At 47.4% G+C, this 10,996-nt stretch overlaps 1 protein-coding gene and 1 non-coding gene across 4 annotated transcripts; both read right to left on the bottom strand.

Moving 5' to 3' along the window:
* Window positions 1-4,652: 4,652 nt before the first annotated feature.
* LOC136965734 (U1 spliceosomal RNA) lies at window positions 4,653-4,816 on the bottom strand. The gene has a single exon (XR_010879340.1). It is a non-coding gene; the product is annotated as a U1 spliceosomal RNA (small nuclear RNA).
* Window positions 4,817-4,917: 101 nt separating this feature from the next.
* Window positions 4,918-10,591, bottom strand: ints15 (integrator complex subunit 15). Of its 3 annotated transcripts, none has more exons than XM_067259882.1 (8): window positions 10,504-10,591; window positions 9,853-10,055; window positions 6,955-7,176; window positions 6,428-6,593; window positions 6,035-6,300; window positions 5,698-5,956; window positions 5,571-5,610; window positions 4,918-5,416 (listed from the first exon to the last, which is right to left on the bottom strand). In XM_067259882.1, exons 2-8 carry the CDS (start codon window positions 10,030-10,032, stop codon window positions 5,173-5,175), a joined length of 1,377 nt encoding a protein of 458 aa, XP_067115983.1. In that variant the 5' UTR covers window positions 10,033-10,055; window positions 10,504-10,591; the 3' UTR covers window positions 4,918-5,172. The 3 variants fall into 3 exon arrangements, with proteins under 3 accessions (XP_067115983.1, XP_067115982.1, XP_067115979.1); XM_067259881.1 differs by having other exon boundaries at window positions 9,853-10,068; window positions 10,504-10,587; XM_067259878.1 differs by lacking the exons at window positions 9,853-10,055; window positions 10,504-10,591 and adding an exon at window positions 8,753-9,470.
* Window positions 10,592-10,996: the final 405 nt, after the last annotated feature.

The raw sequence follows: 10,996 nt of genomic DNA, 5'->3' as shown, positions 1-10,996 counted from the left end.
ATCAGAGTCCCCTCTACGGGCGTGTTTTGGATTGGATTTTGTTTTAAATTGACCATATTTGACTTCCCTTTTTGTCCGGCCCATAACTCTGCCTAGAAAGGGCCTACATGCCCCAAACTTGGTCTGGTCTGCTCATCAGAGTCCCCTCTACGGGCGTGTTTTGGATTGGATTTTGTTTTAAATTGACCATATTTGTCTTCCCTTTTTGTCCGGCCCATAACTCTGCCTAGAAAGGGCCTACATGCCCCAAACTTGGTCTGGTCTGCTCATCAGAGTCCCCTCTACGGGCGTGTTTTGGATTGGATTTTGTTTTAAATTGACCATATTTGTCTTCCCTTTTTGTCCGGCCCATAACTCTGCCTAGAAAGGGCCTACATGCCCCAAACTTGGTCTGGTCTGCTCATCAGAGTCCCCTCTACGGGCGTGTTTTGGATTGGATTTTAAGATTTTCGACCATATTTCTCTTCCCTTTTTGTCCGGCCCATAACTCTGCCTAGAAAGGCCCTACATGCCCCAAACTTGGTCTGGTCTGCTCATCAGAGTCCCCTCTACGGGCGTGTTTTGGATTGGATTTTGTTTTAAATTGACCATATTTGTCTTCCCTTTTTGTCCGGCCCATAACTCTGCCTAGAAAGGGCCTACATGCCCCAAACTTGGTCTGGTCTGCTCATCAGAGTCCCCTCTACGGGCGTGTTTTGGATTGGATTTTAAGATTTTCGACCATATTTCTCTTCCCTTTTTGTCCGGCCCATAACTCTGCCTAGAAAGGCCCTACATGCCCCAAACTTGGTCTGGTCTGCTCATCAGAGTCCCCTCTACGGGCGTGTTTTGGATTGGATTTTGTTTTAAATTGACCATATTTGTCTTCCCTTTTTGTCCGGCCCATAACTCTGCCTAGAAAGGCCCTACATGCCCCAAACTTGGTCTGGTCTGCTCATCAGAGTCCCCTCTACGGGCGTGTTTTGGATTGGATTTTTACAAATTTGACCATATTTGTCTTCCCTTTTTGTCCGGACCATAACTCTGCCTAGAAAGGGCCTACATGCCCCAAACTTGGTCTGGTCTGCTCATCAGAGTCCCCTCTACGGGCGTGTTTTGGATTGGATTTTGTTTTAAATTGACCATATTTGTCTTCCCTTTTTGTCCGGCCCATAACTCTGCCTAGAAAGGGCCTACATGCCCCAAACTTGGTCTGGTCTGCTCATCAGAGTCCCCTCTACGGCCGTGTTTTGGATTGGATTTGTAAAAATTTGACCATATTTGTCTTCCCTTTTTGTCCGGCCCATAACTCTGCCTAGAAAGGGCCTACATGCACCAAACTTGGTCTGGTCTGCTCATCAGAGTCCCCTCTACGGGCGTGTTTTGGGTTGGATTTTTTTAAATTTGACCATATTTGTCTTCCCTTTTTGTCCGGCCCATAACTCTGCCTAGAAAGGGCCTACATGCCCCAAACTTGGTCTGGTCTGCTCATCAGAGTCCCCTCTACGGGCGTGTTTTGGGTTGGATTTTAAAAAAAATTGACCATATTTGTCTTCCCTTTTTGTCCAGCTCATAACTCTGCCTAGAAAGGCCCTACATGCCCCAAACTTGGTCTGGTCTGCTCATCAGAGTCCCCTCTATGGCCATGTTTTGGATTGGATTTGTAAAAGTTTGACCATATTTCTCTTCCCTTTTTTTCCGGCCCATGACTCTGCCTAGGAAGGCCCTACATGCCCCAAACTAGGTCTGGTCTGCTCATCAGAGTCCCCTCTACGGGCGTGTTTTGGGTTGGATTTTTCAAAATTTGACCATATTTCTCTTCCCTTTTTGTCCGGCCCATAACTCTGCCTAGAAAGGGCCTACATGCCCCAAACTTGGTCTGGTCTGCTCATCAGAGTCCCCTCTACGGCCGTGTTTTGGATTGGATTTGTAAAAGTTTGACCATATTTCTCTTCCCTTTTTGTCCGGCCCATAACTCTGCCTAGAAAGGCCCTACATGCCCCAAACTAGGTCTGGTCTGCTCATCAGAGTCCCCTCTACGGGCGTGTTTTGGGTTGGATTAAAAAAAAAATATATATATTTGTCTTCCCTTTTTGTCCAGCTCATAACTCTGCCTAGAAAGGCCCTACATGCCCCAAACTTGGTCTGGTCTGCTCATCAGAGTCCCCTCTACAGCCGTGTTTTGGATTGGATTTGAAAAAATTTGACCATATTTGTCTTCCCTTTTTGTCCGGCCCATAACTCTGCCTAGAAAGGGCCTACATGCACCAAACTTGGTCTGGTCTGCTCATCAGAGTCCCCTCTACGGGCGTGTTTTGGGTTGGATTTTTTAAAATTTGACCATATTTGTCTTCCCTTTTTGTCCGGCCCATAACTCTGCCTAGAAAGGGCCTACATGCCCCAAACTTGGTCTGGTCTGCTCATCAGAGTCCCCTCTACGGGCGTGTTTTGGGTTGGATTTAAAAAAAAAATGACCATATTTGTCTTCCCTTTTTGTCCAGCTCATAACTCTGCCTAGAAAGGCCCTACATGCCCCAAACTTGGTCTGGTCTGCTCATCAGAGTCCCCTCTACGGGCGTGTTTTGGGTTGGATTTTTTAAAATTTGACCATATTTGTCTTCCCCTTTTGTCCGGCCCATAACTCTGCCTAGAAAGGCCCTACATGCACCAAACTTGGTCTGGTCTGCTCATCAGAGTCCCCTCTACGGGCGTGTTTTGGGTTGGATTTGAAAAAAGAATGACCATATTTGTCTTCCCTTTTTGTCCAGCTCATAACTCTGCCTAGAAAGGGCCTACATGCCCCAAACTTGGTCTGGTCTGCTCATCAGAGTCCCCTCTACGGGCATGTTTTGGGTTGGATTTAAAAAAAAATGACCATATTTGTCTTCCCTTTTTGTCGAGCTCATAACTCTGCCTAGAAAGGCCCTACATGCCCCAAACTTGGTCTGGTCTGCTCATCAGAGTCCCCTCTACGGGCGTGTTTTGGGTTGGATTTTTAAAAATTTGACCATATTTGTCTTCCCCTTTTGTCCGGCCCATAACTCTGCCTAGAAAGGCCCTACATGCACCAAACTTGGTCTGGTCTGCTCATCAGAGTCCCCTCTACGGGCGTGTTTTGGGTTGGATTTTTTAAAATTTGACCATATTTGTCTTCCCTTTTTGTCCGGTCCATAACTCTGCCTAGAAAGGGCCTACATGCCCCAAACTTGGTCTGGTCTGCTCATCAGAGTCCCCTCTACGGGCGTGTTATGGGTTGGATTTGAAAAAAAAATGACCATATTTGTCTTCCCTTTTTGTCCAGCTCATAACTCTGCCTAGAAAGGGCCTACATGCCCCAAACTTGGTCTGGTCTGCTCATCAGAGTCCCCTCTACGGGCATGTTATGGATTGGATTTTGATATTTTTTACCATATTTGTCTTCCCTTTTTGTCCGGCCCATAACTCTGCCTAGAAAGACCTACATGTCCCAAACTTGGTCTGGTCTGCTCATCAGAGTCCCCTCTATGGGTATGTTTTGGATTGGATTTTCACTCTGATGAGCAGACCAGACCAAGTTTTGGGCTCTTAGAATTCCTTGTTTGTGTGAACACATTACATGGCGAATAAAACAAAGAGATGGGTTAGATCTCTAACCCTAACCCATTGAGGTGTTCCTTTGAGGGAACACCTCAAAGTCTGCAAAATCCAGGAAAGAGGGCTGGCAAAAAGTAGCAGACCAAATTAAATGTAGAGGAGTGACCACGCGTTTTATCGCTTATTACAGTTAGCTAGGCCTATGTTTTTTTTAATTTTCATACTTTCATATTTTCATTTATCATCTTTAATGTCATATGTGGTTTCAACAAATGTATTATGTAAATGACACCCTCACAAAAAAACGATAGGCTATCCTTTCAAAAAGTATAGGCTAGCATATCGCACTGTGCTTAAGGAGCCTATCTATCACGCAATGAGCAATTAATTTGGTTTCATGTTAAATTCTGCTAATTATTCTTGCACCTTCTGCAACAGGTTCCTGTAGTAAAAACGGACAAGACATGTCTGTGACAGACTTCCTGTATCACCTCTGCTTGTAAAGCCTCAATCTAATCGTGTTTACATAAAATAAACCTGCTCGGGAGCAGGTTTAAGTTTACGGACCTGTTGCTATGACAGCAAGTCCAGGATGAGCTTCGAAGAACCGAACAATCCAAGATAATGACAAATCGCGAACAATCAAATCCAGCTAACTGAGTTAGCAATCAGCTTGGACCGCTACCTAGCAGTGGTCAAAGCAACAGACACACACACCTCATGAACGAGACAGCTACTGGCACGTAGACTGGTGTATGTAGGTGAGCTAGCCTCATCCCTTATCTCTCTCTCACGTGCCCATGCCTCAGATGTACTTGGTACGTCTTCACTTCACTCCATCTCCTGATCTAACCACCAAATCTCTTTGTCTCCCTTATCCCCTCCTCTCCATCGGTCAACTAATTAACAAACAGGCCACAGTGCAGTGCTGTTTGCTGCAGAGCCCTGTAGCAGTGGTTGGCTAGGTAACCCTAGAGCAGGGGTGGCCAACCCTGGTCCTCGAGAGCCACAGTCCTGCATGTTTTAGATGTTTTCCTGCTCCAGCACACCCGATTCAAATGAATGGTCGTTATCAGGCTTGGATAACGACCATTCATTTTTGGGGGTGAGCGTGTACGCAGTCCCCCACTACCAGAAATTATGCAGTCGAGATTCCCGCATTTGGGGAATTCGCAAAGGTCAGCACAGCCGAAGTGCAATGGCCGAGCCTTGCCCTGGGTGAACCTCCTTCGTGATCAAGGTGTCTCCCCTGTGCGGTAAGGCTCACGGTGGTGGATTGTGTGTTTAAGCCAAGACAAAATGGTGCAAGGATGCTAGTCTGCTAAAGACAGTAAACATCTTCCCTGTTGAGTAAGAACACCAGAGTAGAAATAAAGCAGTTTATTTGTCAAGATATCATTACAGCTGAACAGAACTAAAGTTTAACAGAACAACAACTCTCAACTTCTCGTTTGGCAAAAAAGTTATTTGATTGATCTTTTTGGGGCACCAAAACACACACACACACACACACATTCTTGCACCCTTCTCATCAGAAAAACCCTCGGAACCTACAAACATCCTTGCGCACACACACACCTCCTTGCACAGTCGGTAGGATGGATGGGATTAGGGTAGTGGTCAGTGGGTAGGATGGAAGGAATAGGACATGGCTGGAAGGAAGGGCTGGGGAGAGAAAGAGGGATGGGAGGGGTGAGAGGTTAGGGGGGAGGCCAGGGGAGTGTGTGAGGGGTGAGGGGTTAGGGGGGAGGCAAGAGGAGGAGGTAGGGGTGAGGCCAGGGGACAGTATCCCAGAGGAGGGGTGTGGATGTGGGGGTAGAAGCCACTTGGCTGCACCGGGCCACACATCACCAACTGGAGGAGACTGGAGGACAAGTGAGAAGACAAGTCATCATTAGTTTGTGTGTGTGGAGATAACATCTGCAACATTTAGAAATCTGATCAAAGTTGTGCATTAATACAATTGGTGGATTTAAATAAAGTATTTAAAGTGTGTTGGCCTGGTAATGGCTTCTTACTTGCTGTGAGGAAGGCGGGAACACAGCACTCGCAGCTCCTCTGGAAAGGAAACAGGATATGACATCACTGCAGCTCCTGATCATTTTAGACATGACATCGGTCCCTCCTCCTCCCCCACCCTCTCACCTCTGGAGCAGAGCAGAGCACCTGTTGCCATGGACACTTGCAGAGCCTGGGCTAGCCTGTCCACGCAGAGCTGGGCATGTGTATCGCCGAGTGCGTCGGCGTGTATGTCGCTGAGCGTGTCGTCGTGTGTGTGGGAGTGAGTGTTCTCCAGCAGACGGGCCAGGTCGGAGGTGAGCAAGGACAGCTGGTCCAACTGCAGCAGAGCCAGACGACCCAGAATGCCTTTCTCCGTCAGGACCGCCGGCAGGAGCAGCAGCACCTGGGGACACGTACACGCATTACATCGACACACGTACACGCATTACATCGACACACGTACACACAGACAGTAACACACCTGTAGAACACTCAGGTGGAGGGCGGAGAAGAGGGCTCCAACCTCTGTCGTCCCATTGGTCAGACTCGGCTTCCCTTCCCGCCTGTAGGCCAACGGGGCTTTGACACACCAGCGCACCAGGCCAGCCAGGGGGGTGAGGTCCAGGGAGCTGATTGGCTGGCTGGCTGAAACGGGCGTGTTCAGGAAGGTGATGAGAATGAGACTGGGATCCTCCTGCAGCCAAGACATCACCATGGAGACAAGATCTACTGGAGGACACAGCTCCCCTATACACGCACACACAAGTTGCAGAAGGTCAGGGTGGGGTAGGGATCAGGGTGGGGGTAGGGATATAGGTCAGGGTGGGGGTCAGGGTAGAGATAGAGGTCAGAGTAGGGGTCAGAGGTCAGGTACCTGAGGAGAGATCGTACAGGGTGGTAACCGCAGTGATAAACTGGCAGCAGAAGCGAGGGCTTGAGCGGTGGATGTTCCGCAGGGTGGGAACCGAACCCGGAACCAGGCTGCAGTAGTCGTCCACCAGTACCCTGGCCAGACGCACACAACACCCACGGTGGCTTCTCTGTAAATATACACACATACCTCTGCAGGTTATATATAATATATACACACATACCTCTGCAGGTTATATATCAGATTTACACATACCTCTGCAGGTTATATATCAGATTTACACTCAAGTACATAACTATATACATACACATATAAACATAAATATATATATACAAACACTGTACACAGACATACTGTGTATACAGTATATAAACATGTCTATACTGTAGATGTATACACACATTTATGCACACGCTCACACAAAGTAACAAGTGCCAACCAGAGGAGAGGTGTAGAATAACTGTAGAATAACTGTAGAATAACTGTAGGATAACTGTAGGATAACTGTAGGATAACTGTGTCTGACTCACCTGTAACCAGGTAGCAGCACACTCCAGGATAGAGACCCTGCCAACAGCAATTGCCATAGAAACCAGTTTACATAGCAATGCCATGCGGCTGTCGTCCGCCTGGTTGCCTTGGAGCCCAAAGAGGGCAGAGAAGATGAGCTGTCTCACAGCATCCCGACTCTGTTCCAGGAAACAGCTGCACATGATCTCCAACAGCTGCAGCTCCTGCAGGGCATTCATCCTCTATACACACACACCGTATACACACACCATATACACACACACACCGTATACACACACCATATACACACACACACGCACACCGTATACACACACCATATACACACACAAACACACCGTATACACACACCATATACACACACACACCGTATACACACACCATATACACACACACACACACCGTATACACACACCATATACACACACACACCGTATACACACACCATATACACACACACACCGTATACACACACCATATACACACACACACACACCGTATACACACACCATATATACACACACACACCGTATACACACACCATATACACACACACACACACCGTATACACACACCATATACACACACACACCGTATACACACACCATATACACACACACACCGTATACACACACCATATACACACACACACACACACCGTATACACACACCATATACACACACACACGCACACCGTATACACACACCATATACACACACACACGCACACCGTATACACACACCATATACACACACACACCGTATACACACACCATATACACACACACACACACACCGTATACACACACCATATACACACACGCACACACCGTATACACACACGCACACCGTATACACACACCATATACACACACACCGTATACACACACCATATACACACACACACCGTATACACACACCATATACACACACACACACACCGTATACACACACCATATACACACACGCACCGTATACACACACCATATACACACACACACACACCGTATACACACACCATATACACACGCACACCGTATACACACACCATATACACACACACACACACCGTATACACACACCATATACACACACACACCGTATACACACACCATATACACACACACACCGTATACACACACCATATACACACACGCACACCGTATACACACACCATATACACACACACACCGTATACACACACCATATACACACACACACCGTATACACACACCATATACACACACACACCGTATACACACACCATATACACACACACACCATATACACACACACACCGTATACACACACCATATACACACACGCACACCGTATACACACACCATATACACACACGCACACCGTATACACACACCATATACACACACACACCGTATACACACACCATATACACACACGCACACCGTATACACACACCATATACACACACGCACACCGTATACACACACCATATACACACACCATATACACACACACCGTATACACACACCATATACACACACACACCGTATACACACACCATATACACACACACACACACACACACCATATACACACACACACCGTATACACACACCATATACACACACGCACACCGTATACACACACCATATACACACACACACACACCGTATACACACACCATATACACACACACACACCGTATACACACACCATATACACACACGCACACCGTATACACACACCATATACACACACACACACACCGTATACACACACCATATACACACACGCACACCGTATACACACACCATATACACACACACACACACACCGTATACACACACCATATACACACACGCACACCGTATACACACACCATATACACACACACACACACCGTATACACACACCATATACATACACACACACCGTATACACACACCATATACACCCACACACACACCGAATACACACACCATATACATACATACACACAGGTAAATGTAAACACATTCAGAAGCACATTATCCAACAGCTGCTGCTCCTGCAGAGCCCTCTACTTTGTTTAGCCTACTGTGAACACAATGTATAATAAATACAATATTTTAATAAAGTTGTTCTAAACGTCTGTGAGGTTAGGGTTACCCAGGGTAGAGTGTATGGTGTGTTACCCTGGGTGTTATGTTCTACCTGGGTGGGGACAGGTGTTGTAAACATTCAGGGCTTAGCCCAAACCTTGGACGAAGTCTGGGTTTGATGTGATGCTATAGTCTTTCACACTTACTGTGAGAGCGTGTTGCGTGCAAGCTAAATGTTTTGGCATTCATTTGAACGCAAAAACGTTATTTTGAAATTTATGTGAAATAAACATTAAGTTGGATTCATATTTTGAAATTTGCTGAAAATGACAACCCATATTTTAACCTAAAAGATTCTGGCCTTTTGAGAGAAAACCTTCAGGGCTCAAGAAGCCTCACCGCCACTCCGCCCATGGTGGGGTGTGTGGTGTTACCCTGGGTGGGGTGTGTGGTGTTACCCTGGGTGGGGTGTGTGGTGTTACCCTGGGTGGGGTGTGTGGTGTTACCCTGGGTGGGGTGTTACCCTGGGGGGGGTGTGTGGTGTTACCCTGGGTGGGGTGTGTGGTGTTACCCTGGGGGGGGGGGGGGTGGTGTTACCCTGGGGGGGGTGTGTGGTGTTACCCTGGGGGGGGTGCGTGGTGTTACCCTGGGTGGGGTGTGTGGTGTTACCCTGGGGGGGGTGTGTGGTGTTACCCTGGGTGGGGTGTGTGGTGTTACCCTGGGTGGGGTGTGTGGTGTTACCCTGGGGGGGGGGGGGGGTGTTACCCTGGGGGGGGTGTGTGGTGTTACCCTGGGTGGGGTGTGTGGTGTTACCCTGGGTGGGGTGTGTGGTGTTACCCTGGGGGGGGGGTGTCGGTGCAGGATGAACTCCTCCACCAGCTCCAGAGTGGGCGTGTCCACCGCAGGGGCGGAGCTGTTCTGCACCTGGCCACTCAGGTAAATGTCCAGGTGATACAGAAGCTCCTTGGCCGCACTCAGCGAGTCACGGCGCAGCAGAGACTGGCGGATGTCCCCCATGACTGCAGCAGGGTTAACAACAACTAACACACCACCCTGTCAGATTAACAACACTTCAGTCCTTTTACACACTGACCGTCACAATAACCTGACAAAGATGGCCCTTACAACCACAAGTCCTAGCTCCGGACAACACCAACCAGGTTGGGTTAGCTAGGATGCTGGCGGGTTTAGACTACAACATGCCGATGGTGCAAGGTAATGGTGCAAATACCCCTTTCACTTAGAAAAGCTACATGCAACTGTACAACCTATTCTGCTAGCTTCTTGTGCTGTCTAGTTGGCTAAGAGGCTACAGCTGCGCTAGCTAGCCATCTTATAGAAGCTATGTAACGTTAGGTGAGCTAATTTCGCTAGCTTTAGCCAGGTCCCGCTGCGGCACGTGCGCTGCACAAGTTACACTTTAGTTTATATATTTAGCAAACGCTTTTATCCAAAGTAGTGGTTGCACGGTTTGGCTGTAATTCTCACCTGTTTAACATGAACACTTGATTCCCACTAACAGGAGCAGAAGCGCAGAAAGAACGCACAGTACCTTGAAACACGTCGTGTATTTCCTGTTGTACGGGTGTCTCAGTGGGACAAACAGTATTATGCGAAATCGGATTTTGTTCAATTGCGATTAAAGTTAATGAAACTCCGTGGAAGAGTTGACGTCATGTTGGTTTAGTTATTATACTGATGTTATGCCGGATGTGAATAGGTATTACTATGGTTGTGTTAGATGTCCTAAGTCTTTGTGTAATGTTTCTGACTCCCAATGCCGTTGACGAGATTCACCTCGTAATTAGAGTTTTGAGAGATTCCTTTCAGTGCAACGCTGCTGCAAGACTAGGCTATATGGCAATATGTAATGCATACATGCGATGCGCTTTCACTTTCATTTAAATCTGATTTGTATTGTTAGGGTTACACAAATACTTTGCATCTGTATAATCCGTTTTAATCCAAAAGGGGTGAGGGG

This window comes from Osmerus mordax, chromosome 21 (assembly GCF_038355195.1).
Source record: "Osmerus mordax isolate fOsmMor3 chromosome 21, fOsmMor3.pri, whole genome shotgun sequence".
Classification (NCBI taxonomy): Eukaryota; Metazoa; Chordata; class Actinopteri; order Osmeriformes; family Osmeridae; genus Osmerus; species Osmerus mordax.
Note: the sequence above shows the minus strand (reverse complement) of the source record. Positions and strands in the feature narration are given on the sequence as shown.